The sequence below is a fragment of the Rhinatrema bivittatum genome, chromosome 8 (assembly GCF_901001135.1).
Source record: "Rhinatrema bivittatum chromosome 8, aRhiBiv1.1, whole genome shotgun sequence".
NCBI classification, from domain to species: domain Eukaryota; kingdom Metazoa; phylum Chordata; class Amphibia; order Gymnophiona; family Rhinatrematidae; genus Rhinatrema; species Rhinatrema bivittatum.
The window spans coordinates 178,557,488-178,585,336 of NC_042622.1; the positions used below are offsets into that span (position 1 = coordinate 178,557,488).

General features: G+C 44.6%; 1 protein-coding gene across 1 annotated transcript; it reads right to left on the bottom strand.

Moving 5' to 3' along the window:
* Window positions 1-1,553: 1,553 nt before the first annotated feature.
* Window positions 1,554-27,849, bottom strand: CA4 (carbonic anhydrase 4). Its single transcript, XM_029613199.1, has 8 exons — window positions 27,615-27,849; window positions 15,265-15,312; window positions 14,612-14,776; window positions 8,819-8,964; window positions 8,019-8,111; window positions 6,347-6,413; window positions 4,872-5,035; window positions 1,554-3,399 (listed from the first exon to the last, which is right to left on the bottom strand). Exons 1-8 carry the CDS (start codon window positions 27,661-27,663, stop codon window positions 3,199-3,201), a joined length of 933 nt encoding a protein of 310 aa, XP_029469059.1. The 5' UTR covers window positions 27,664-27,849; the 3' UTR covers window positions 1,554-3,198.

The following is a 27,849-nucleotide window of genomic DNA, read 5'->3' on the forward strand; positions in this document are numbered from 1 at the left end:
TATCCCCTGGCTGTTCATGTGCAGGATCTCTTAATGCACAGGTTCTAGAGATTCCTCGACTTTCTGGGACACCCAGCCCATCTGGTTTTCAGTATATCTACAAAAATATGCATAAGATTTATCTTTGCATGTCATGTATATTTATTGGGGATATCCTGCAAGCTAGTCTGACTGGGCAGACCTTGAGTTTAGGGTTTCCCACTTCCCCCAAGTCAACTTGAATGGGCTGATGCAGCCCTGCCTCTGCCTTCTGGCATGCATGGAGTTCTACTTCTAATTTGCCTAAGAAAAGTAGGCAAAACCAGGACAGAGTTGGCTTGTTGTTCGGGTTGACTTGGTTAATCCGGGAACCTATCTGAAGACTGGGTTGATAACCACTGTTTAGAAGGTACAAATGACATCAAAGTCAGAGTCCATGGCTTAAATCAGTGGGAGATTCTGCTCTTGATGTGCTTCCAGATCAGCCAGTTCATGTTTTGTTTTGTGTATTTTGAAACATAAAGAATATAAGGAAAAATTTCAAGGGAGTATTAAGCAAAGAATAAAAGGGAATGTTTCAAGCAAAACAGCTTTGAAAAGTGGAAGATAAGATAAATTGATGATTTTATATGGCAATAGGTTGTGCAATATGTATTCTGATGTGTACTGTTATTATGTATGAATGTCTGGTAAGAATGGCATTGGTATATGTAATATGACAAATATTGTGATTATATATATGTTAATGTTTTAAGGAAAATTTTGTAATAAATAAATATTGTTGAGAACAAACACAGGTATATGGTATACGGTTCATTGCATGCAGAGACATCTAGTCCTGGTTTCCTTATGGAAGAGAAACCTATACAAATCCAGGATTTGGAAAGAACTAGCCTAAAGAGAAAAAAATTGAGCCAGTTGGTAATCCTGTATCTTAAGTGTTTTTCCATTACCTTCTCTTTAGAATGTGCTTTTGGCCCTCACTGCTGGAGAATTCATTTGCTCTCTGTTGACTGCTGTGAAGGGGTATTTATTTTGATTGTGTTAAACGTATATATGTCACTTCAATAAGAAATATTTTGGGGGGAAAAAAAAACCAGGAGAATTCTTCCCACACACCCTGATCTGGAAAACCAGGCGAAACCTCAAACTGACTTGCAGTTAAAATGAGGAGCCAACTGGAAACATAGTCAGAATGGGGGTCGAAGTCAGCAGGCCCCAACCACCCACAGCATGTACTGTGCAAGGCTAACCTGAGTTCCAATGGGAGCCTTTGAGGGCCAGGGAGGGAAGTGTCCCTCCTCCTGGAGATTCAAGATCCAAACCCAGGGTGGGGGGATGGCTTTTCCCAGAGCCCCGTGCCCCTTTAAATCAGATGTGCAGCCCTACAGTGATGGCGCCCTGTAGAACCACACTGATCACATGGCTCTAGAGATGACCCTGCCGTGGGTAACGCCTAACTCCAGTAGCTAATGACACTGAGGTTTATCAGGTGGAAGATGATTTTAAAAATAAAACAATTCATGAATAAATATTTTTAGGCAGCAAAAATAGAGAGGGATTTGGAGACGAGGTACAGATTGTAAAGAAGATTTATTTATTGAGCATGGATCGTTACAAAGACAATAGATAAACCATTGATTTGTAGAGTATCTACAAATATTACTGCCAACAATTTAAATTTACAGCAATTTCTTTGTCCAAATTAAAGCAAATTTCATGCTAACTGCCAATGGCCATCTTTAAGGCTAACCCAAGGTGACTTATAGCAGAATATGGTATAACAGTGCTTACTGCAGCTGTAAAGATATGGCTGAGCTCTGCTCTGAAAGACACTCTTGATTGAAATGTTAAACCATCTATAATATATATTATATATACAGTGCTATCAATGCATACAGCATTGTACAAGCTAATTCATTTGGTACCAATGCCTCTTCCCCCAAAGATCTTAGAATCTAAGATCATCCACGAACAGTCACATGTGCTAAGATCTTAGAATCTAAGATCATCCACGAACAGTCACATGTGCTAAGATCTTAGAATCTAAGATCATCCACGAACAGTCACATGTGCTAAGATCTTAGAATCTAAGATCATCCACGAACAGTCACATGTGCTAAGATCTTAGAATCTAAGATCATCCACGAACAGTCACATGTGCTAAGATCTTAGAATCTAAGATCATCCACGAACAGTCACATGTGCTAAGATCTTAGAATCTAAGATCATCCACGAACAGTCACATTTGCTGCATGAGTCTTCACCAGACAGCTGTGATTATTTAGTTGTACTGTACTGAAGTTTTGCAAAATCGAAGGCCATTACTGGTCAATGATGGACAGTTCAACTATACAAAAACACAGATCTATTTTAAACCAATAATCTCTTACTCTAGAATATGCAGGCATTGGCTAGAGTTAAAAAAAAATGTCCACTTATTGAGAGCATGGGGCCTTACAAATTTTGAATTCATGGAATTTACTTTCTATTTTTCTTTCTAGCTCCACAAAATGAAAAACATAGCTGAGCCCTGGGAAGGTGTGTGCCCGCCACATTATGTGCCACATGGGACTCTGAGTACAGTAACAGAAGAGTTTACCCAAAGATCCTGGTTTCTCCACCATATGCAGGATTCATGCATTTCATCCTGAGCAAGGCCCCTGCACAGAGCAAGGTTGTAAAGGTTTCACTGATCTGACTGTTCATTTCAGCCGCCTCCGGGATGTAAATATCTGTGCTTCAAGTCAAAGCTAGCTTCTTAATTCTTCTTGGAAATGATGATTGAAGGTGATTCTATAAAAGGCTAATTTCTTCCTCTTTGAGCTTCTTTGTATTCTGAAACTGTACTGAGGTTACTCTTGTAGCCTTAAAGTGATTCTGATGGACGAGGTTGATTTAAAAGGTTTTTCCAAGGGGAGGGCTGTCTGGACTAGACTTGATTTTGGCCTGCAGCGCAATCTTACAATAACACTTGTATGGTACTATCCAAATAGGAGTGTAATAATCTAGCTATATAGTTAAAAAGTCCCTTTTCCTAAAGAGTTAATAAACTAAATTTGAACACGGGGGAAAAGCAAGTGACTTTTTAAAAGCCACACAATGGTGACCAGTGGACCTGGATTTTGACCCAAGCTCACATCATGGTGGTTTAACAGGTAAGCTGCAATATTTGCCCCAATGTCAGAAAGCCAAAATGGCAGAAGAGACAGGAGTTACTCAGTAGGGAACAAAAATCATAAAGAGAACTATTATGGAGCTGGTTAGTAAAGCCCTGCCAAGAGGTAATACAGCTTCTGCATTTGAGGTGTAAACAGTTCGCCGGCCGAGTGTCTGGATGGGACGGTAATTCAGTGCCATGGAGATCTTGTCTTTGTTCCCACTACTGGGGAAGTAGAGAGAATTGTAGAAAGTTGCAAGCTGCAAGCAGAGAAATAACAGGATGGTTACATCTTGCCCTGGTATTTACATTACCTGTTAACAAGGACTTAGATGCTGCACATCCCCAGAGAAGGCACTTTCCCTAGGAATTTTCATTCCCCTATAAATATATATATAAATACAGTGGAATGAAGAGCTGCAGCTAGAAAAGGGGCGGGGGAGTGATAGTGTGCACCCCACCCCATCGTGGCGGTGCATTTTTGCCCTCCGTGGTTGTGGCCACGGCACACACTATCTTCCCCCATAGCGCCCCTGCAAAAGGTGTAGCTATTTCCAGTGCTTCTGCCGGCAATAATTATCGCCCGCAATGCGACCGGCCCCCCAATTTTTTTAATAGCACCCAAGCACCTCCCCTTTCCGTCATTTAAATGATATCGCGGTAAGACCCTAATGCACGCGATAACAGCCCATCGCGTTTTGAAAAATGACTCCCTTTGTTCTGTATTATGACAACATTTTTGGTGTCAGAAAATCACGAACACATTGTGATGTGAGAACCCTAATTGTGAAAAGTCCCGCTCTCGTGGATCAAGTTTCTCCAGAAACCAGATCAATCGTCCCCATCTTTAGAAAGAGGTCCTCCTATTTGGAGAAAATTATGTATCTCTCCACGCAAATGTAAGACTAAGACCATAACAATGGTTTTCTCCTCTTTAGGGTGTACAACGCTTTATGTTACTGATGCGCACTCTCACAGGGAAGATTTTGGCATAGCTGAGATTTTGGACCAGGGTGCAAGGAATAGTTTTGCCTCAGCATTTTCCCTGTTGAGTAAACGGGGGATAGTTTCATTGATGAATCTGGAGCAATTTTTGCAAATTTTGAGCCAGAACAAACCCTCCTCCAAATGTACACAGCCTCTGATGTCCCTGCACCTATCAGGGAGAAAAACTGGATTGATGAGGCAAGGGTTTTCCATGCTGTAGTGTAAGGTTCTAGCAGCCATATTGGCTACATCCAAGAGCGAGGTAGGATGTGAGCACAACCACCTCTAGCTATAAATGCTTCCTTCATTTCTCCCTTCAGCCTCGCAACTACATCTGAAAAAAGGGACCTGTGAGCTCTCCAAAGCTCAGGGACTCCACCATCTTTTGATTTTTATTATCATGTTGGTCTGATAAGAGATTTCACAGCCTCCAAAGAATCCAGTATGAAGAGGAGAAGGTACAGTAACCTTTCCGTCTTGGAGTGGATTTGGCAGGGAGGTGGAGAACACGTAATATCCGTTTGAAGGAAAGTAGCAGTGCTGAATTATGAGGTAACAGCACACTGATGACACCATGGTTTGCCTGCAGTGGGGAAGTCCATTTCTTCTTGGAGTTGTGCTTTTTTGGCTAAAGTTAGAAATACGATTTTACAGTTGTCAAGTGAGAATGACTTAGAGCTATGGTTAAGTAAATAAACTGGAAAGGGGATGGGATTTTTATTTCTCCCTTTCTTGTGCAATGTACCTGCTCTTTGCTCAGGGGAATCGTTTCCTCAAACAGGGTCCAAATGACAGCCTCGTTGCAGTTAGGAGTGGTTAATGAGCCTTCGTAGCGATAATAGCGAGAGAGCTTACTCTGCTCTGGAATGATGCTGCTCAGTGACAGCTTGCCCACTGTAGTTTGGTTGCCTGAAACAGGAAAGATACGTATTTCTTCATTCCGTTTTTACATTCAAATGACACACAGAATCCATCAATATACATTGACTGCCATGATTAAATGATATGAGTTAGGGTGAAAGAGATAAACAGATGTTCATAAAAACCCATAGGACCAGGGTGCCAATTAGAGCCTATCCTGATGGGAGAACTTATAGCACAATGGACACAAATTCAATGGCAGTGGGTCCAAAAACAACAACTCACTTCGTATGGCTACTGAATTGCTTTCATATGGCAATGGCTTTTTAGCCCTATCGAAATCAACGCTAGATTTGAATCAGCAACCTAGAGACAAAAGGTGCTGTGTCCTGGGCTAATTTTCTCCCAAAATTATGAGTGCTTGCACTCTAACCCATAGTTAAAAAAGACCTAATTCTCTCCTGCCTCCCCAGCCATCAGACTCCTCCTGTATCAGGCCAAAGCAGAAACTCTGGACTGATTGCTATTGCACCTCCAGAACACAGCAGAGGGGGGAAGCTATAGCAGCTCAGCAGTGACCCTTCCATACAGTTTAAGCAGGGTTGAGTGATGCCGGATTTATGAATCCAGATTTTTCTTTTTGCTCGGCTCAAAATAGCCATAGGAACATAGAAGTGCTGTACTGGGTCAGACCATAGGGTCCATCAAGCCCAGCACCCTGGCTCTGATGGTGACCAATATGGGGACACAAGTACCTGGCAGGATCCCAAGGGATAGACCCAATCATTCTTGCTCATAACCAGGATTAAGCAATGGTTTCACCCAGCCATGCCAACTTCTCTCCCCACATTTGTTTTAAAAGTGTTTCCTGTTAGCTTCATGGAGTTGTCCCCTAGTCCTAATAAGATGGGAAAAACTAAATATCCCTTCCCTCTTTACCCACTCCAGCCCACTCATGATTCTACGAACGTCTCTCAGCCGTCTCTTCTCCAGGCTGACGAGCCCTAACCTCCAGAGCCTCGCTAAGGGAACCATTCTATCCCCTTTGTCATTTTGGTCTTCCTTCTCTGTACTTTTCTTTTTTGAGGATGAGCAGAACTGCACACAATACTCGGTGCAGCTGCAGAGGCCCCTATGATCTCCTCTGATTTATTTTCCATTCCTTTCCTAATAACACCTAACATTCGATTTGCTTTCTTGGATCACTGAAACCCATTACGTTTCAACTCTGGCCATCCCCCTCGACAGGGCTTTCCCTACCCAGATTCCTTCTCATCGGCACGGCATCAACTCCAACTCAGGTTGGTCCAGGCTGCCTTCATCCTAAGACTGTTTCCTTGGTTTTATCTAATGTTTTACCTTTGTCAGGGATCTGTTTCAATGCGTCCAGGAAAGGCTGGTACTTCTGGTTATCTGAGCCATCCTCCTGAAAGAAAAGTCCCAGCCAGTTTCACTAGAAGTTCTTAAGAGGGAAAATGCTTACTGTGGATTCATTTCTCCAGCATATTTCTGGGTTAATAAAACATTGTGCCAGTTTGCTGTTAAGGACTCTGTGTAAATGTTTACATTTCCATAGGTCCCTCCTGTGAAAAAGCTTCAAGTCACAGTATTTAAAAAAAAAAAAAAAAATTAATGTGGGTGACAGCCAGAGATATATCTACTCGCTATCAGGTGAATTTCCAAAGGAATTGAGCATGTAAATGTAACATTTAATAGTAGCAATTTTCAAAAGCTATTTACGTGCGTAAAGTTTGCTTATGCAAGAAAATCCTATGGACAATTCAATGGCATATATTGTAGCAATTTTTAAAAGCCCACTTACACGGAAAAAGTGTATTTATACCCGAAAAGCTTAGTTTTACATATGTAACTGCTTTTGAAAATCAGGCCCTTTATTTACTGTTTAAAAATCTAACTTTTTAGTGTGAAAGCGAAGCTGCACCATGAGGTTCTGGAAGCATTCTGCTGTCTTACGATGTCAGATTACCTAATGATGTCTGCATTAACTCATGATCTGACTTTAGGTAGAAAAACTCTACATTCTGAACTTGATCCTCCATGTTCACTTTACAGGAACAAAGTATATGACAAACAACCAGAAGAAATATTAGCAGAGAGTAATCAAGTAGCGATAGAGAAGATGGATAATTACCTTGAGGAGTCAGTAACTAGAAAACCCTTTAATTGATTTCTCATTTTCAAAACTAAGTGCCAGAGGAAATAAAGTGTTATTCCTAACTTATGAGAAAACACAGGGGTGTTTCAGAATGATGGACCCAATTAGAGATATAACTATTTCAAACCGGGTCCATCTTTTTGAAGCATCCTGTGCTTAGTACATCTGGCCCTAAGGGTCTCGTAACAGCCAATCATTTTATGGAAAAGAGAGCTTTTGGAGCATTTGGTAGATGAAGGTATGAAAGTGTCTGTCTACCTTCAGGGAACTCAAGGGTTGTATTGATGTGAGAATGCTTCCCGTTGGGGTGCACCTGTGTCTGGCGGGCCTGCTACAACCACTCCACATGGACAGGTGCAGAAAAATGATACTTTTTCCTAACATGTTAAAAAAGGCAAAGGTTTTCTGCACCAGCTATCTAAACGGTAGACGGGTGACTTGGTCTCTCAGAACAAAACCATTCACTGCTCAGAGTAGGAGCCCCACTCCCCCCCGTAAAGCTGGAGCATACACAGAACATAAACGGTCCGCAAGGTGGGTCAGAGGGAAAAGGAGATAAGAGAGAGAAGGGGCATATTGTGGAAATGGAGAGCTGGGGTAAGGAGATGTGTGAGAGGGAGCGATAGAGGCCTAGGAAAGAAAGACAAGGAGGGCAAAACGTAGTGCTGTGATGTGGATGGCGTTAGAGGGTTTCCGTTTCTATTTACTGAAAGTTGCCCAGTAGTTGAATACATGTCAGCTGCCAGTATAATTCACACATTGTGTATTTCTGCAAAACTTGTGCCTAGTTTTAGGAATGTGCTGCTTTTCTGTCGTGCCTATGCTTTAGAGTTGAGCTGTGGAAGAGATACTCACCCTATAGAGGAATCCCAACACGGCAAGTCCATCCCAATTTTTCACGGCCTCATCTTGGCTTGCATACTTCGTGTTCATGTGGACTATGTGAAGCTGGAATACAGGCACGTAGGATGAATTACTAACCCTCTTCCTCAGACCTTCATGCTCTGATCTTTAAGTCAAGAATGGAAATGATTCCAATCTTTGCATATAGATCTAAAGGAGTTAAGGATGATTCTGGCTTCATACAACAGTTCCACCTGGCTCTGAGTCTAGGATTGTACCTATTCTCTTCGATTAATATTTAGAAGCATCACTGGTGCCTGCAGTCCTATGTAAGAGATGGGGGGTCATTACACTGGACTCGACAGCCAAGAAGATTAGGCCACATGAAGACCACAACAGTACTACACGTGCTGAATATCACACAACCGACGCAAAGGTCCTACTTACAGAGGCTTGCCTTACAGCCTAAGAGGAAGCATGAGAGCAGCAGGAAGTGTTGGGAAGGAGTGACATGACGTGACTGAACATCGTCTATTGAGATATCGACGAATAGTGAAGCACCGCAAAGTTCTTCTCGCCTAGGGAATGAATGGCCATGGGGATACCTAGAAGGACATCCCCTACCCCAGCAGCATCAGCACACCTTTTTGGTTGTGGGAAGCAAATAAACCAATATCTGCCCCTGCCTCCCTGTGCCCCAGTTACTGATGCAATGTGGGATGTAAACAACAGTTGATAGGGCCATGGCCCAACCCATTCTGATGCCCTATGCCCGCCCCACCCACACCTCAGACTGAAAAGCCACCCCCCACCTCCATCGGGCTTCTCTTCCCGTTTATAGTGTGCTCTGCTCCATTCTCTGTGCTGTTGCCCCAGTGCAGGTGAAGCTGGACCGCCTTGTAGCTTCCTGGAAGTTTTCCTTGTGTAATCAGAACATTTGCATCCAGGTTCATCTTAGCTAAAAGCAAAAATAAATAAACACAGTAAGCACATATCGATATGTCTATTATACATATTGTATGCCTGGATTAAAACTGATGCACTGCCACCCTAAACCAACTGCTAAGGCCCAAAAACTGATCCATGCCTTTGGCTTCGCATGGTTTGGTTTCATTTGTCTTTCCTTGTGAAGAAGAGAGGTTCTCCTGGTCTTTTTCAGAATAACTGCAATGATGAATACGCATGAGAGGAAGACCCAGTGTATGCAAATCTGCCTCATGCATATGCATTAGGGATTTCCTGAAAAGCAGACCGGTTAGGTGCGATTCCAGGGTAAGGTGGAGAGCTAGGGCCATAAGGCATCAGGGTGGGGTTGCCAGAACTGCAGGACGGGTCTGAAATCTCCATTCTGGAACTGGATCACTGGCTGTCTCAGCGCCACAGACGTTATTTAATCAGAACAGAAAATAAGCTCCATCCCCCTTCAGAAAGAACACTGGATGAAATGGCATCTTTTGCTCAGCCACTTTTTTTTACAGTTTGCCTTGGAATTCTAATCTGCCTTCTGCAGAAAAATAATGTCTTGAAGCAGAGCGTCCAAAAAACAAGAAAACCTTCAACGTATGTGAGGTTGTTCTGAGATTTAGGAATCATTCATGCTCCATTATCTGGTTCGAAAGCTTGTAATTTGTACTCAATTACCACTCAGTGTCAATGCTTTCTAGTACATCAAGAAATGTGTTTATGAGAGACAGAGAATGATCAGGGAGGTGACTGGGGTGTGTGTGAAAGACAGAGATTGGACAGGGAGGTGACTGGGGTGTATGTGTGAGACAGAGACTGGGCAGGGAGGTGACAGGTATGTGTGAGAGACAGAGACTGGGCAGGGAGGTGACAGGTGTGTGTGAGAGACAGAGACTGGGCAGGGAGGTGACAGGTATGTGTGAGAGACTGGGCAGGGAGGTGACTGGGATGTGTGTGAGAGACAGAGACTGGTCATAGGGTTCAATTGGGGGGGGTGTGTGTGTGTGTGTGTGTGAGTGACTTGTGGGCCCTAAAGAAGAGGACCATAAGGACAGAGCTTCAGCAGCCACCGCTGCTCCTGGTATGTGCTTTCAAGGGAAAGGAGTAGGAGAGTTGCTGGAGAGGGTAAGTAAAGGTGGCATTTTAAGTTTATTTTTCTTGATTGACTGCCATTTTAATTATTGTGATGTGTCTGCTGTTTTGAAATATTTTATTGATATTTGGAGAATTTTTAATAATTTTTATGAGTTTGAATTGTTTGACATTATTCTGTTTATCAGCTGTTTTGTAACATTTATTAGTATAGCTTTACATTTATTTCTGTGTGAGGATCTATAGCAGCTTGGCTTGTTCTGTTTTCCCAATAGGAAATGTATTAGTGTTTAGGGCCTGGTTTAATAGTTGTATTTCTTAGATAGGATTGTTACTGTTTGAGTGTGTTCCATAATACAGGTGTAACTTTGTGCGGGTTAGTTTGTGTGCATTATTGCAGATCCTGGGACTATGTTAGGTGCTATATTTCTCTTTCCATTTCTCCAGGTTTGCACTGCATGCAGAGTGGCTTTTTTGGTTTTCCATTCCAGTTTCTGTTTCCATATTTATAATTTGGGTTTTTTCTGTACTTGGTGAAGATCAGTTCTGGGTGTGTGACCGAGGTGAGGTATTTTACTAGCATGTAGGCATTTGTATCAATCTTATTTGTTGTGTTTTCTCAATATGATATGCATTAGTGGTAAATTACTTTCTTTTCATAAGGAAGGCTATTGTGCCTGCTAGTAAAGGGAGTTTGTTTTGCTTTTACTGAGATATCGTCAGAACCAGAATATCTTGTTTTTTGCATAGTGAGTTCTATGGGTAATGCCCTAGTTCTGCTCTGCATCCATTGTTAGGGGTCAAAGGGGCTTCCTGTGGATGCAGAATGTATGTTTACATATAGCCCCATGACGGTCACATGTTCAGTGTGTCACGCATGTGAGAACCATCTGTCAGATGTGTCCCGGCCGAAAAAAGGTTGAGAAGCACTGCTCTAGAAGACTACATTTCCTTAAGTAAAGCTGAGGGCATTGCAGCAGGATGAGTTGCTCTTCTAAAACAGCGGTGCTTAATCTGGTCCTTGGCCCCCTTCCGCGCCCCCCCCCCCCCCCCAGCCAGTCAGGTTTTCAGAATATCTCTAATGAATGTGCATGAGATTTATTTGCATACACTACCTCCTATGTATGCAAATATTTTTCATGGATATCCTGAAAACCCGCCTGTGGGGGCCGGAGTTTGAGCACCCCTATCCTAAAAGAGTCAGTGGGGCTTTTGCCTTTTCTTGCAGTGACTCTTCTCTGGAAGGTTGCTTGCACACCACAGATAGAAACTTTCTGAAATCTTGGATGTGTGGAGTATGAGTCCTCATAGATCATGAGACCTTTTCCTAAACCACCAAAAGAATTATCCAGTGGTGGTGATGTGCCCAGCTCTTGAGATGCATAGTTGCCTTTTTCAGATTCTTCTGGGGCCTATGTGGTCGTGAAAAAACTTGCGTGCATCACCATTTTTGGATGATTCTTCTGTTGTGCCAATAAAAGGTGCTGTGGACAGCCTGCAGGGCATCCAGTTTCCTCCAAGGCCAATATGTCTTGGCTCCTAGAACTGTTCGTTACCAAGCGTAATAAATTCTTTCATCATTTGCAAATCCAGAGATACCAGAAAAGGCATCGCTAAGAATTTTGTTCTTAACTGAAACCTTTGAAGGTTGTCATACTTTTACTGAATCAACTCAATAATTATTCATAAATTTCCCATAGCACAGAGGTCTCTTCCTCAGATCCTTAACCTTATAAACACTGTGTTTCATTGCGTAGCAGGCAGTAGTAGCACCACATTCATACAGCAGCAAAAATGACCAGAAGACTCTGCTGTGCATCGCTTCCCCAGCCCTCCCATGGCAAATGGTGAAATTCAGCTCTGTGGATATTATCCACATCTGCTGGGAAATTGTTGCTTTTAAAATCAGTTTACAGTCCCCCATCTCATTCTCCCCCGCTGGGGAGTGCCATCATGGACATGGGATCCAATCAGTTCACAGAGTGTGGATGTGATGCCGTGCACGGCACCATTATCAATAGGGTCCCAATAATATCCAATGTGCCACCTGTAACGCTCTTAGCCACAAGCTTTCCAGGAGAGATGGGGGATTCCTCCTCCACTATTTAAAAAAAATTAATAAATAAAATTAATCAACTTCAAATCTAAGTTGTCAGGTCTTGGACCGGAGGAAGCCTGTAACTTGCTATTTGGATATTTGAAACACTTCACTATTATATAATAACAAAGGAACAGGGTAAATGACAGTAGATAAAGATCAAAATGAGCCATCCACTCTGTCCAGCAAGGTGTTTAGGGCTGCAGCTCCTGCTCCACGCAGGTTACCCCTACGCAGAGATATTACCGCAGGCTACCCCGTGCGTCATTTCTATCCTTTTGCCACTAGGGATCCTCTGCGCTTATCTTCAACTATCTTGAGGTCTGTTACCATTCCTGTCCTTGTCACCTCATTCAGAAGGACGTTCCAGGCACCCCCCACCCTTTCTTTGAAAACATTTTTCCTCACCTCGATCCTGAGTCTACCTCCTTGGAGCTTCATATTATGGGCCCTAGTTCTACAGCTTTCTTTCCAGTGGAAAGGGTTTGTTTCTTGTGAACTGATACTGTTAAGGAATTTCAAAGTCTGTATCATGTTCCCCCTATATCTCCTCTCCTCTCGGGCATGCATATTTATGTCCTTAACTCTCATCTCATACATGAACAGAATTTCTTTTTATGAGGGACAGTACATGGACTATTTTGAGCGGTGATTGCTGTGAGGAATGAATTTTTCCACCCATAGGGTTCTTCCTGTCTTACCCAAGAGCAAATAAACTAGAGATTTTCTTCCTTCAAGTGTTGGCCTCTAGAAGGTAAACTTTGCTTCAAGATGTTTATTTTGAAGTATCTATTTTAGTCTCCTATTGTCCATTAAGACTGAGATAATAGCTAACTCTGAGGGTCACAAACAGTTCAGTATTGAAGGGAAATTGTCTGCATTAGTGGCATGCACAGATGTGTATCTTTTAAGTGGCCAGTCCAGCAACATGTAAGCCTCTTTTGATCAATGAGAAAAGCCTATTCCTACTGCATAAAAAGCACTTGAAAACCTAGGGGATTTGGGCTAGGTAGACCAGCATCTCAGTCTCCTGAAGAGCCCACAAAATCACTTGCCAAAGTTGCAGTATCACTGTTTTATTTCTTAATATTGGAAATTACTATTGTCTTCCACTCAAAACGTGGCTATTCATGAAAGCCTTTCCCGAACTAAACTGAACCTATTCCATTATTAAATAGTCGCTCAGACTTTGCCTTAATCATGGTAATTAACATCCCTACCTCATAAGGGCAATTCATTAATGCTTCAAGCACATTGTCTGACATATATACTCTCTCTATTTAATCCCCTGCTTCTTTTTCTATGCTCCAAGTTGTATTACTCTCTTGTTTTATTGTAACTGCATTCCTTAGCCTTTCTCTTGTTTAATGTGTTAATGTTTTATCATTACTATTATCATTATTTATTACTATTATTAGGATCAATGTTATTTTTTACCTTTTTGTTCCCTATCCACTTGTTAAATGTAAACCGGCATGATGCGATATTTATCGCGAATGCCGGTATAGAAAAACTTTAAATAAATAAATAAATAAATATTGCACTTTCATTCTGAAAACAATAACAAAATGGCACCATGCAATCCTTTGTCCTCAGATATTGAAAGAAGCTGCTACTGCACAGTTGATTACATCCTATTCCATGTTTCTGCACTGGGGTTTCTACCCTTGAACTAAAGCATCACATCACAATGACTGTAAATGCATCACATCACGATGACTATAAGTGCATCACATCACGATGACTGGCCATTGTATAAGTGCATCAAATCACGATGACTGGCCATTGTATAAGTGCATCACATCACAATGACTGTAAGTGCATCACATCACAATGACTATAAGTGCATCACATCACGATGACTGGCCATTGTATAAGTGCATCACATCACGATGACTGTAAGTGCATCACATCACGATGACTGTAAGTGCATCTCATCACGATGACTGGCCATTGTATAAGTGCATCACATCACGATAACTGTAAGTGCATCACATCACGATGACTATAAGTGCATCACATCACGATGACTGTAAGTGCATCACATCACGATGACTGGCCATTGTATAAGTGCATCACATCACGATGACTTTAAGTGCATCAAGACGCTCACTGTTGTATTGCAACATCTTTCCTGTCTCTTCCTGTGTCTCAGCCCTGCTGCACTGCACATCCCCATCCTTTGTCTTCTTATATTAAGCACATGTTGTTCCTCTGATAGCAAACTCCGGGCCTGATTTACTAAGTTTTTTTTCCCATCCTGTGTCTATGGGGAAAAATGTTTAGTAAATGACTCCCTATGGCTAAGTTCGTGTTGTAACTGAAGAACATGTCTGTGGGTTTCACTACCGCCAGCCCAGGTCAGGAAAGTACAGCAGAATTGCAAAGCCCTAAAATCTACAGAAGTTTTGGGTTTTATGAGTTTGGGCAGCATCAGAAATATTGCTCGTACCTGAGTGTCCATCATTTACTAAAGTCCATGAAGTTGGTGTGTCATAATCTTGGAACTGGAATGGCGTTAGAGCTTTGTCGTAGGTCACACTGTTGATGTCAATGTCGATAGGCGATTGTTTGCTTCCTGTACAATCTGTACTCACTTTTTTCCAATCACTGGGCTCTGGTGGGGAAAAATTAATTAAAAAAAAAAAAAAGTGTGTGAAGGCTTCTCTCTAAAATCAAACTATAGACTGTGATCCAAGAGCAGATAAGCACTGTTATGACATTCGACACTATTTGATCAAGTGCTTTGGGAGGCATATTAAACTTCTCCATGTCAGATAGATAAATGTGTCATTTTGAATCTTTAAAAAAAAACAAAAAAACCCCTTAAGAATAATGAAGACTGATTCGCAAAGACTTTTGCTGGCAAGCTAATGAGTCCAAATTATCTCATGCTGTCATCTCTTCATGAGGAAGGGCATGCTTTTTCAGCTGCTTGTAACCACCCATGTTTTGTAGTATAATGCTTTCTAATAAGAAGGCAGACTATAAATCAAATAAAATGAATAAATATTAAGGACCCAAAACTCATGTGAGGAAAGAGTCTTTGGTATAGAAATATGTGTGAAAAAAAATATTAAAAAGGAAGCATTTGGAAGAACTTACTATTGCATTGGAAGGAGTCTGTGAATTGCGGTGGATAACACCAAGGTGCTGAAAAGAGAAAGAAAAGAAAACGATTTTCCAAGCATGTTTGATAGGTTTCCTAAAGAACAAATTTGTTCACGATGTGCTCGAGAGACGTCAGAGGGATCCAGGTCAGATTTTGCCCTATTCTGTCTATGCAGACCTAGTACCATTTCCTGAAAAAGCAGGACAAGTCCTTGCATTCAGTGGGGTGAAACTAGGATTGGCTCAACCTGTACCTGATTGCATAAAGTCAATTGGGAACCTGACGGTAGAGGGGCTTTTGTTTTTCTGGGGAACCCGTTGCCATCCACTAGCCCCACACTTTGTAATGGGAATGGAATCAAAGAGCAGAACTACTGTTTGTTACTTAGTTATGAATTAAATGAACTTGGTTCAAAAGATGATTCCCCCTCTTCTTCCCTCACCCTCCCCACCCCTGCACTAAACGGTGAACCATTTTTAAGGTGTACTTGGGAAATTCCACTGCTTTTTCGCGGGATAAGCAGAATGGAAAATATCGACCTTTTGGGATCCTGCCAGGTACTTGTGACTTGGATTGGCCTCTGTTGGAAACAGGATGCTGGGCTTGATGGACCCTTGGTCTGACCCAGCATGGCCATTTCTTATGTTCTTATTACAATAGAAAATTGAAAAGGTGAATGGAATAGGGGTCAGGGAAGTGAACACATTTTAATCTATTTCCTACAATACTGAAACAAAGAACTGTGCAAACAGTAAAGAAATCTGTTCTGTACCAAGGTTACCCGATTGACGTTTTGTGTTTTTTTTTTCTGCTGCCCTGGTGCTGCTTGGAAATTAACCCAATGATCTGCCCTGTAACATCAACAATAGCTGCTTAGGGCCAAGAGCAGCATTAGCTCTCTTGTAATGTACAGGTTGTTGATTTAAGAAAGTGGGGAGAGGGGAGGAGAAGGAGGAACAACTCTGAGGTGGTGTATGATGAACTGATAAAACTTTGCCTTCCAAATGCTGGCTTCCTAACTAGCAAACATCCAAGCTTGACCCATGAACTCCCATTAATAAAACACTGCTGTTACTGTTAGTTCATTAGTTCATCCAGATACCTGCTCTGTCTTATTAAAGGAATTCAGCAAGAAGGCCGACACTGGACTATCCTATCTGTATGGAGACTCTAGAATCACAGCCTGCATAGTAAAAAATAATAACAATAATAAGTGAAAAATAATCCATTTGGGGGTTAGATTTTCAAACAATTCTAGATGGCTAACTTCAGGAATTAGCCAGCTAGCTCCAACCTTTAGAATAAGTAAAATAGATAGAAATTAAACAGTGTGCTGGTATTTCACTGTGTGCATACTTTCTGCATAAAAAATATGTAGGGATTCTTAGGGGCATGTTTAGGTCAGAGGAGTGAAATAATGCACGTACATTGGGAAATCCCACGCTGTGAGCGGGAGTCTCTCCAGGCTTTGTTGCTGGTGCTCTGTGCAGCTCCAGGCGACTCATCTGTGCCTTCTCGTTTGCCTTGTTTTGAAGCTTTCACCCATATCTGGGCACCACAAATGTGTGGCTCTACCTCTCACCTCAGAGCAGTACGTAAATTGTGTATCAGAAGTGAAGAAGTACAAAGTACGTTGCATGCAACCCTGTTGATACAAATCTCACTGTCTAACCCTGAAGGGTTTGAATTGGGAAAAATGAGCTACATCTGTTTTCAAATCACTTCTGATGTTTCCTTTGTGAGTGGCCTGACTCTGGAGAGGCTGAGACCAGTTAAAATGCAAAACTAGAATCAGAAGAAAAAGCCTCTGCCAAGCAGCAAAATCTGCACCGAGTTTGTTAAAAAGTAATTTAGTTAACTAAAAGTGATTTTAGTTAAAAAAAAAAAAAAAAGTCATTTCTCATAAGAGACAATGATAAGTGCATTAATGTCCAGCACTGCGGACGTTTGGCATCTTGCTTAACAGTCTCTTGTTAGCAATATAGGTTGATCGCAGGTGACCATGGCAGAAAATATGACAGTGGGATTAAGTATAGGATGAGCCCAGGGTTCTAGCCTGCCTTTATAAGCCAAAGAAAAGCTGATAACAAAGTAAATACTTACTGCACCTGCGATGAGCCAATGTCAATATCCCATTGGTCAATGGCCTGACTTCATGGTGGAGAGGATGACGCACTGATGATGACAGTGAGTGTCATCACACCCAGCTCCACAGGTCCCCTTTATTCTGGGACTCTTCTTACATCATATTCTCCCACCCCTCCTTCCACCAGAGGAGACATAGTTCTGCCTTGCTTTCCCCACCTCTGTTACATGACAAGTAATTATAGTTTCATTTTGATACCACCATCCAGGCACAAGTTTTGACAGTTTCATCCCTCCAGCGAGGCACATGTGATCAACCCTAGGGCTGAGTGAATGACTTAATGGTCAATGCATGGCATCCATGTGCCATGGCCGTACAAAAAGAAGCAAAGATATTTGTACTATCGATCTGCACACCTGTAGTTGTGAAAACAAAGGCACAGGGACCTAGGCCAAGGTTAGTGGCAGAAGAGCGAATGATTCCAGCTCTGGATTCTGGGAACTCCCCAGGTGGGTTCAATAATTTGCAAATAACATCCATATTTTCTCACCTCCTGAGTCTGGATATGAATGTCCACTCCCTGCCAGGTGGTTGAAATTGAGTAATTGTATGTAAGATTATTTATTTGTATATACTGACATTTGATCTGAGATATCACATCAGTTTACATTCAGGTACTGTAGGTATTTCCGTATCCCCAGAGGGCTTACAGTCTAAAAGGCCAACGGAGCGCACTGTTAACCTGCCACTGGATGTGTGTTTTCCCCTTACCCCTTATTCAGTAAGGGGCCGAAAATGCGCGTCCAATCCGCCAAACCTAATAGGGCCATCAACATGCAAATGCATGTTGATGGCCCTATTAGGTATTCCTGCGTGATACAAAAAGTAAAATGTGCAGCCAAGCTGCACATTTTACTTTCAGAACTTAGTGCCTACCCAAAGGTAGGTGCTAATTTCTTCAGGCACCGGGGAAAGTGCACAGAAAAGCAGTTGGAGGTCCTGAAACTTTCCAAAAGAAAAAAAAAAAAAAAGAAAACAAAATTTGAAGTTGGCCGGTGGCTGTCAGGTTGAAAACTGGACGCTCAATCCTGCTCCAAAAAGTGCCTCCTTTTGAATACAGAATCATATGCACAGGAGAGTGGACTTTACTGAATTAGCCTGTAAGTTTGTACCTGAGGCAATGGAGGGTAAAGTGACTTGCCCAAGGTCATAAGGAGCGACAGTGGGACTTGAACCCTGGTCTCCTGGTTCATAGCCCACTGCTCTAACCACTAGGCTACTCCTCCCCCTGGAAAGCTTTGATCAGATTTCCAGTAAAGGCTGATTAGAGTTAAAAATATTGTAATTGACATAGGGATGTGTAGCAAATTTTTTTATTATTTCTATTCATTTTATTTGAATAATTTTTTTTTCATTTCAGGGGTTTTTTGTTTGTTTTGTTCTCATCTTTATTTCTTTTAGAAAATAACACACATTGTGAAGAGAGTGCCCTATTTTCTAAAATGATTGAACCCAAAAATGTTCAGGATTTTGGAGGGAATTGCACATTCATTTCAGGATATAATGAACCAAAATGAAAATGCCAAATTCAGTTTGGATTACTATTTGTTTTAAAATAAATGCATATCCCTACCAACTAACTTGGCAGCTGTATTCACCAGCTCAGCAAGGGACAAGTTTCAGCCCGGTAGCTCTAGCGGGGTGACTCCTTAGTTATCTGGTTAGTCAGATCTTTCTGAAAACTGTCCCCATGTATGTGTATATGTATGTATGCACGTATGCACGTATGTATGTATGTATGGAGATGGATAGGACTGTTTTCAGAAGGACTTATTTTTCTGTGTAAACTAAGAACCTGAACAGATGGACCCAGTCCAGAATTTTTGTTTTTACCCCTACTGTGTCTATGCAGGTCTAGCTCCACTTTGCATGAAAAGCAGGACCTAGAGGTTTCTGCATGCAACCGGGTGAAACCAGGACTTCCTTTGCTTCATTGTGTCCCAGAAGGTGGCACCCCACGTCTCACAGCAGGGTGTGATGCAGGTTTCCTCCTCCCCAAGCCTTGGAAGAGCGCCCCCCTGCTCTCTGCAGCAATAGAAACAGGGCTGCAGCACGTCCCCTGCGGAGCGGGTGAATAGAGCTGCCGGGTTTCACTGGCAGAAAGGGGGCATTCGGGGAGGTGGGGTTAGGGCTGCAGATTTCTAGTAATTACCAAACACCGCTCTTTCTTTTCTGGTGCAAAGCTCGCTTACAGAGGTGGAAGCTGCGGGATGCGCGGGTACTTTTGCACCCAGATACGTTGCGGTTGATTTTCAAAGAGAAACTACCCAGGCAGTAGAGATGGGTAATTATCTATCACAAAGACCCTTCCCCTTGAATCGTCTTGAGAAACGTCTTCAGGATGTGGAGGCTTCATTCTGCCTCCTATTCCCAGCCATTTTCATAATTACACTACAGCAGCCGGACAGGGTTTATAGCCATAGAGAACAACTGTCCAATGATTTTACTGGGGGATGAGAACTAGCCCTACCCGTCTTCGTGTAACCGTGCAGCCTGACTGGTCCCCCTTCAGCCCCTGCTGGGATAATATAAACTGCTTCCCTGGAAGGGGTCAGCATCCAAGATGTATTTTTTGTTAAAAGACCAGCAAGCCTCCCCCCCCCCCCCCAGTCCCCCGGAAAGATCTGCACAATGTGAAAAAGGTACAACGGTGGGGAGCTAGCAAGTGGCACCTGACAGCAGGCGAGATCAAGCGGGCCGGGGGTGGGAAGGGTCTTGCTATTTGCAGCTGGACGGGGGCGCCGGAAGACCCGGCAGTGTTCCTGCTGCTCCTGTGTGTGTGGCAGAGATCCGGCAAAGCAGCAGCCAGGCAGGGAGCCATCCGATCCGGAGGCTGAAACTGCAGACGACATGTCACCTTTGTGAATGTCAGCAGGCACAGGCCTTTCCCAGGGAAGACTTCTCATTTAAAAAACAAAAAAAAAGCGTAGGCCTCACTGAAACCTATGTCGTCTCAGGAAAAATCCCATCCAGGATTCTACTGGGATTCATGATCTCGTTATAAAGGACTTGATGCAACTTGCATGTCCCCCAGAGACGGGAAATGGAAGACACCCTGTCCTCTGCTGTTATTAATAATGTATTTATTTACTGTAGGCGATCAGGACACGCTGCATTCCCTTGTTTTCTCACCCTCTGTGCCAAGGGGCTGCAGAATTATTTTTAAAGCAGAGCCTCTAGATTCTCCCATTAAGACGAAGAAGGACAAACCTTATCCAATACCTCATCCAATAATACAATATTTCATTATACTTCCCAAGTCTTAAGTAAGAAAGAAAACGATCCCATTCAGGCATTTTATCTCTCTCTCTTTTAGTAATTTAACTCTCAGAAAATAGTGCATGTATATTACTGAATTAATTTGGAATCTGGTGCGCATCATGCATTTACAGTAAATCGTTCATATTTTAAAGGATAATGATTACCAATGAGGAGGGAGCAAGTGGAGCAGCCGGAAACCAAAATATTTCTTGCAAGACCAGATGTGAGCAAAGGAAAGAACCTGAATTCCAGCTGGAAGGACTCTGTGCCCCAGGAGGAGAGAGTTATAAAAACCCCGAGGTCATTCGGTGGATCTCTGCACAGAACCTTTTAAAGAAAACTCTTTCATCAGGGCTGGGCTTTGCCGAAAATAGTTCACCAGTTGCTAATAAACTCCTGAGTGACAGAGAGAAAAACAAGTTTTCTTCCTGGTATTGGTAGATCTTATCGCAACGAAATTAAGGTCCAAGGTACAATGCAACGTGAAAAGAAATGCACCAAACTGCTCCTGAGCCACATAAAATGGTGAGCTATAAGCACAGCCCGGGTATAAGATGTACACTCTGCTTGGAAGGATAATGGCCCAGAGATCCCCTGCTTTCCATGGGGATAAATTACTCTACTTATTCCATATTGCCCATAGCATTAGGTAGTGTGGTGACCTGCTCTATTTGCTCATGGCTAGAGGTCGAAGACAATCCTGCTAAGGAAGGCAATTAGGATGTTTACAGAATGGATTTGAACCCCTCTCTTTCGCTATTTAAATTTTAATTCTCTGTACTGAAGAAATGGAGGCGATAACACTTGGTAATCTCAGTTTGCACAAGCCAAAGGAAGGAGGAATTCGAGCAAACCCCGCCTAAACAGTGAAGGAAGCGAGAAAGGACAAACCCTGGAGGAAAGTTAGGGAAAGGCATGAGGATCAGTGAAAGCTCTATAAATCAATAAAAGGCTGATATTTCAGGCTCACGGTATCTTCATGGGCTTTCATATGCGCTGACTGGGCAATTTTAACTATGTAACTGCCATATGTAATCGGGCTGCTAGCACAATGTTCCTTTATTGCTAGGTATTTGAGCTGCCCTTTGTATTCTTTACAAATAATTTTCTATATGTTTTTCAATCAAGAGAGTTTATTTTGTTTTAAAAAAAAACTAGCAGAGCAATGGCACAGGTCAATCTCTCTGGGTGCAGAGGTCATTTTCTCACTTTGCTCACCACCAGACAGGGTCATGGGCTTGGGGATGGGACATGACCAGCGAGAGCCACGCGTACAGCAGGAGGTGCTCCTGGTCCCAAACCGCTGCAGCAGGGCTGCTTGGTCTGGATGCTTCCCCAGTAACGCAGCCTCCTAGGAGAGCTATAGAATATCAGGTGAATTTTAAAAGCCTGGTGCACGCTAAAACTGGGAGGTAGGAGCACACGTCAGGCTGGCACGTGCCGAGCGGACTTTAAAAGCCTCTCCAGTACGCGTGTACTGTGTGCACAAATGAAAAGTTCCAAAAAAGGAGTGGGGGGGGGGGGGGGTGTGCGTTCCTGGATTTCACATTGAAATCTTCTCTTAGGCACGCACCAGGATCCCCTGCCGCGTAACTTTACTTCTTCTATGGATGATGTGTAAGTTGTAAATCAAAAGGTTCTGGGTGAATCGGCAGAATTTTAAAGGTCGGGGCTAACAGGGGAGAAGGGAGGAGTTTGGAAGTCCTATCCTTTACCTGGGCGAACTGGGAACGGACTGGTAAAATCAGTAATGGCGTTGGCGCGCATGTAGAAACGACATTTGCGCACATAGGAGTGCATCCAGTTACAATTGTGTGCACATGTGCGTGCGGCCAGGCTATTTTATAACGTGCACACATATACACGTATATGTCATAAAATGGCCGCGTCCCTGGGTGCAGACTGACAAATGCGTGCACATGTGCTCCCGCGCGCTGGCTTAAGAGTTACCGTCTAAACCTTCAGGTTGTGGTATTACTTAACACCCCATCTCAGCTGCGGCTGGCTCTGAAACTTTTTCCATGTTTGTAGGTGGGGGAGGATCTTAAAAGCTATTTAATTAGAGGTTGAATATTTGTTTTTATTTACCTGTTTTCTTCCCCTCCATTTCACAAAGGTAAAGCCAAAATGGGTTGAAGTTTGCCCTGCTTGGATCAGACATGAATATGTTTTTACATGTGCTGTTTAGATATTGTTATTATCATTATTTTGTGTTTGACAAACATTTGTTTATTTATTTATTATTTTTATATACCACATTTGATCTCAATTGAGATATCACACCGGTTTACATTCAGGTACTGTAGGTATTTCTCTATCCCCAGAGGGCTTGCAATCTGTTTTGTACCTGAGGGTAAAGTGACTTGCCCAAGGTCACAAGGAGTGACAGCAGGACTTGAACGCTGGTCTCCTGGTTCATAGTCCACTGCTTGAACCACTAGGCTATTCCTCCTCCCCATGATTTTTATGCTCATTGCACTACTTCAGTTATAAAAGAAAGAACTTAAATGCCGCATCCAGGTCTGGATTTTGGCATAGGCAGCACAGACAACAGCCTACAGTGCCAAATTCTGAAGTGCCAGCCATGCCAAATACATCTCTCACTTTCCATGCACCTCAGAAGCCATGAAACAGCTGGGACAAGGGCAAACAGAGCATCTGCTTGGGTGTAGCATAGTGGGTGCCACGCCCTAGGCAATATCGCTCAGCCTGATACTCTTGTAGACGACTGGCACAGGCAGAGAATTGCCAACACCACAGTTAGTCCTGGGGGAATTCTGCGCTACGGCGGAATGCAGAATTTGCGCAGAATTTCCCCCCTGCACAGAATTGCTGTTTCTTCACAGAATTGCAAAATTCTGCAAAGAAAATGGCAGAAGAGACCCTGGCATGCTGCGAAAAGAGTGCGCAAAGATGAAGGCCCTGGCGAGCCATTCGTGGTGAAGTTGAAGGCCCCTGTGAGAGTGAATGTGTGTGTGTGAGAAGAGAGGGAGAGGGGTGTGAGAAAGGGGAGGGGATGTGGGGGAGCGGAGGGGTGTGAGTGAAGAGAGGGGAGGGGTATGGGGAAGGAGAGGGGCTGTGAGAGAGGGGAGGGGAAGGGGTGTGGGGGAGGGGAGGGTGAGAGAGCAGGGAGAGGGGAGGGGAGAGGGTGTCAGGGAGGGGATTGTGAGAGAAAGGAAGGGAGGGTGAGAGAGAGAGCAGGGGGGTGATAGAGCCAGGGGTTGAGCAGGAAGGTGTCAGAGAGAGCATGGTAGGTGAGAGAGAGGGGGGGGGGGGAATGCTTGCGTGTGGGTGCCAGAGAGAGGGAGCCTATATGAGGAGATTGTGAAGGAGTGTGTATGTGTGTGAGAGATTGGGAGCATGTGTGTATGAAAAAGGGATCGTGTGTATGTGAGGGTGCTAGCCTGTGTGAAGGGATTGTGTATGTGCGAGACAGAGCCTGTGTGAAGGGGTGCATGAGAGAGAGATATAGGTCACCTGTGTGAGGATGTTTACATGAGAGAGAAAGGGAGCTTGTGTGGGTGTGTATGCAAGAGAGAGGGCCCTGTATGAGGGGATGTGTGTGTGCAAGAGAGAGAGGGAGTCTGTATGAGGTTGTGTGTATGTGTACTAGAGAGAGGGAGCTTGTGTATGAGAGAGGGAGGGACAGAGGGAGCCTGTGTGAGGGGAAATACTGAGAACGGGGTCAAACTCTGGGACTGGCAATAGAGTGGAAGGGGTTGAGCCTAGAGGTGGAGAGGAGAGATACTGGCAGGTGGAGGAGTTGGGGCCCGAGAGGGCAAAGTGGCCGGGGGATTAGGGAGAGCGAGTGGACGGGACACTCTTACAGAGAATTTCTAGGGTAATTCTGCTCAAAATATTTAATATTCTGCATCTCTAAGTAATAAATGTAAACCGTTGTGATGGCTTCACCGAATGACGGTATATAAAACTCAACAAATAAATAAATAAATAAAAATAATAACTTTTTTCTGTATTAATTTAAAATGTAATTACTTAAAGACTTTCATGTAAATTGTGTTACTTTGATCAATATTAAGTTTACAGAATTTTGCAAAATTTAAAGTTTTTGTGCACAGAATTTTAAATGTTTTTTACGCAGAATTCCCCCAGGAGTAGGGGCCATCCGAAAGAGGGTGTATAAGGGCTGTGTCCGCAGCATGTGCTGGAGTCCAGAGACACTGCTGCCTGGAGGAAGGAGAGAGGAATGGAAGCTGCTGGCTAGGGATGCAGAGAAGAGGATGCTGGGGAGGAAGGTGTGGAGAGAGGGGGGGAATGCTGGGGAGGAAGGTGTGGAGAGAGAGAAGGGGGATTGCTGGGGAGGAAGGTGTGGAGAGAGAGGGGGAATGCTGGGGAGGAAGGTGTGGAGAGGGGGGGAATGCTGGGGAGGAAGGTGTGGAGAGAGGGGGGGGAATGTTGGGGAGGAAGGTGTGGAGAGAGAGGGGGAATTCTGGGGAGGAAGGTGTGGAGAGAGGGGGGAATGCTGGGGAGGAAGGTGTGGAGAGAGAGGGGGAATTCTGGGGAGGAAGGTGTGGAGAGAGGGAGGAATGCTGGGGAGGAAGGTGTGTAGAGAGAGAAGGGGGATTGCTGGGGAGGAAGGTGTGGAGAGAGAGGGGGAATGCTGGGGAGGAAGGTGTAGAGAGAGAGGGGGGAATTCTGGGGAGGAAGGTGTGGAGAGAGAGAAGGGGGAATGCTGGGGAGGAAGGTGTGGAGAGAGAGGGGGAATGCTGGGGAGGAAGGTGTGGAGAGAGAGAAGGGGGATTGCTGGGGAGGAAGGTGTGGAGAGAGAGGGGGAATGCTGGGGAGGAAGGTGTGGAGAGGGGGGGTAATGCTGGGGAGGAAGGTGTGGAGAGAGGGGGGGAATGTTGGGGAGGAAGGTGTGGAGAGGGGGGTAATGCTGGGGAGGAAGGTGTGGAGAGAGGGGGGAATGCTGGGGAGGAAGGTGTGGAGGGGGGGTAATGCTAGGGAGGAAGGTGTGTAGAGAGGGGGGGAATGCTGGGGAGGAAGGTGTGGAGAGAGAGGGGGAATGCTGGGGAGGAAGGTGTGGAGAGAGAGGGGGAATTCTGGGGAGGAAGGTGTGGAGAGAGAGAAGGGGGAATGCTGGGGAGGAAGGTGTGGAGAGAGAGGGGGAATGCTGGGGAGGAAGGTGTGGAGAGAGAGAAGGGGGATTGCTGGGGAGGAAGGTGTGGAGAGAGAGGGGGAATGCTGGGGAGGAAGGTGTGGAGAGGGGGGGTAATGCTGGGGAGGAAGGTGTGGAGAGAGGGGGGGAATGTTGGGGAGGAAGGTGTGGAGAGAGAGGGGGAATTCTGGGGAGGAAGGTGTGGAGAGAGGGGGGAATGCTGGGGAGGAAGGTGTGAAGAGAGAGGGGGAATTCTGGGGAGGAAGGTGTGGAGAGAGGGGGGAATGCTGGGGAGGAAGGTGTGGAGAGAGGGGGGAATTCTGGGGAGGAAGGTGTGGAGAGAGGGGGGAATGCTGGGGAGGAAAGTGTGGAGAGAGAGAAGGGGGATTGCTGGGGAGGAAGGTGTGGAGAGAGAGGGGGAATGCTGGGGAGGAAGGTGTGGAGAGAGAGGGGGAATTCTGGGGAGGAAGGTGTGGAGAGAGAGAAGGGGGAATGCTGGGGAGGAAGGTGTGGAGAGAGAGGGGAATGCTGGGAGGAAGGTGTGGAGAGAGAGAAGGGGGATTGCTGGGGAGGAAGGTGTGGAGAGAGGGGGGATTGCTGGGGAGGAAGGTGTGGAGAGAGAGGGGGGATTGCTGGGGAGGAAGGTGTGGAGAGAGGGGGGATTGCTGGGGAGGAAGGTGTGGAGAGAGGGGGGGAGTGCTGGGGAGGGGTTGCAGTGGAAAGGGGTAGGTGCTGCTGGGCAAGGGGAGAAAGGGCGAGTTGCTATTGGACAGAAGGCGGGGAGTGAGAAACAATACTGGGTTCTAAATTTGTAATAAATGTTGGAAATTATATAAATCATGATTTATATGCATATGAACAAAATATTTAATTTGTTGTAGGTTTTAGTGGGAAGCAATGAGCACTTCTACATTTAGTGCATATGGGTGCCAAAATCTTAAATCTAGCCCTGCATGCATCCGATTTTTTGGGTTCATACCAGGGCTAATTTGAGGTTGTGTCCTTCAGGAGGGCCGGTTGGTGAGACTAATTCACCTTATGAACCCGCTGCTTTTTTTTTTCCTTTCCTTTTTGCGATTTCAGTACAAAGACATCGTTTTTTCATTTGGGACTAGCGCTGCAGCTGAAGTGGTCCGGTGGCCTCTTATCTAACGAAGGAATTCATGGGAACTGGCCGAGGGATCGGCCGTAATCAACGCCAAGGTCACTGCTGTGGCGCGGAGGAGCTGAAGGAATGTCGATTAGTAAAGGTAACGACGAGGATATGACCCTGAGGTTACCGCTGGGTAAACTGAACCCCAGGAGGTTAAGTGAGGTGTTCAAGGTCACGCAGTGAGTGCCGGGTGGAAAGACTGCGAGAGAGAGAGAGAAGTCCATGTCGGTGATCCCACGGCCTGTCAGGAGCTTCCCACTGAATATGCACGGGTTACAGGTGCATACATTAGCAATCCGGCGAATGCCAATGTGTCTTATACAGAACCTGTGCGGATAGCTTGAAACCCCCAACTGGTAGGGGTGAAGGAATGAACAGCCCTGGGCCAGGTAAGCTTTTAAAAATATTTCTGCTGCATTCACTGGCTCTCTCTCTCTCTCTTATGCCAACCTGGGACCCTAAGCGCCTCCTGGCTGCAGATGAGAAGAACATCTGCTCATTCCTAGAAGCAGAGAGGAGAGCAGCCGGTAAAAGGATGGCTTGGTTTCCCCTCCCAAGCCTTAGCTCCTACCGATCTGTCATCTGCCTCCCTTTGCCCTGACCCTGGGTGCTCTCCCCTCCTTGCCCCGGCCCCCCCCGCCCCCCCCCCCCCTTCAGGTCTTACCTGCTGCTGCTGCTGTGCGGATCACCTGCAGCAGGAGAAGGGGCTCCATCCTGTGCTCCCCGGCTGAGCTAAGCCCGTGCAGGAAGCCGCATCCCGTGGGGGCTCTTCTTCACTCTCCCGGCGCATTCCTGCCCAGAGTTTTATACAGGAGTTGGTCCTGGTCAGCCCTGAAAGGTGAACTCCTCCTCCACCACCTCCTCCTAATTCCTCCCGTGGCTCAGCATTCCCGCTTCTC

Excerpts from the sequence above, each read along its gene's own strand:
- CA4 (XM_029613199.1), bottom strand. The coding sequence starts at position 27,663 with ATGGAGCCCCTTCTCCTGCTGCAGGTGATCCGCACAGCAGCAGCAGCA. Across the intron at positions 15,313-27,614 it reads CCGCACAGCAGCAGCAGCAG|CACCTTGGTGTTATCCACCG; the intron begins GTAAGACCTGAA and ends TTCTCTTTTCAG. Across the intron at positions 8,112-8,818 it reads GGAAGAGAAGCCCGATGGAG|CTTCACATAGTCCACATGAA; the intron begins GTGGGGGGTGGC and ends CCTGTATTCCAG.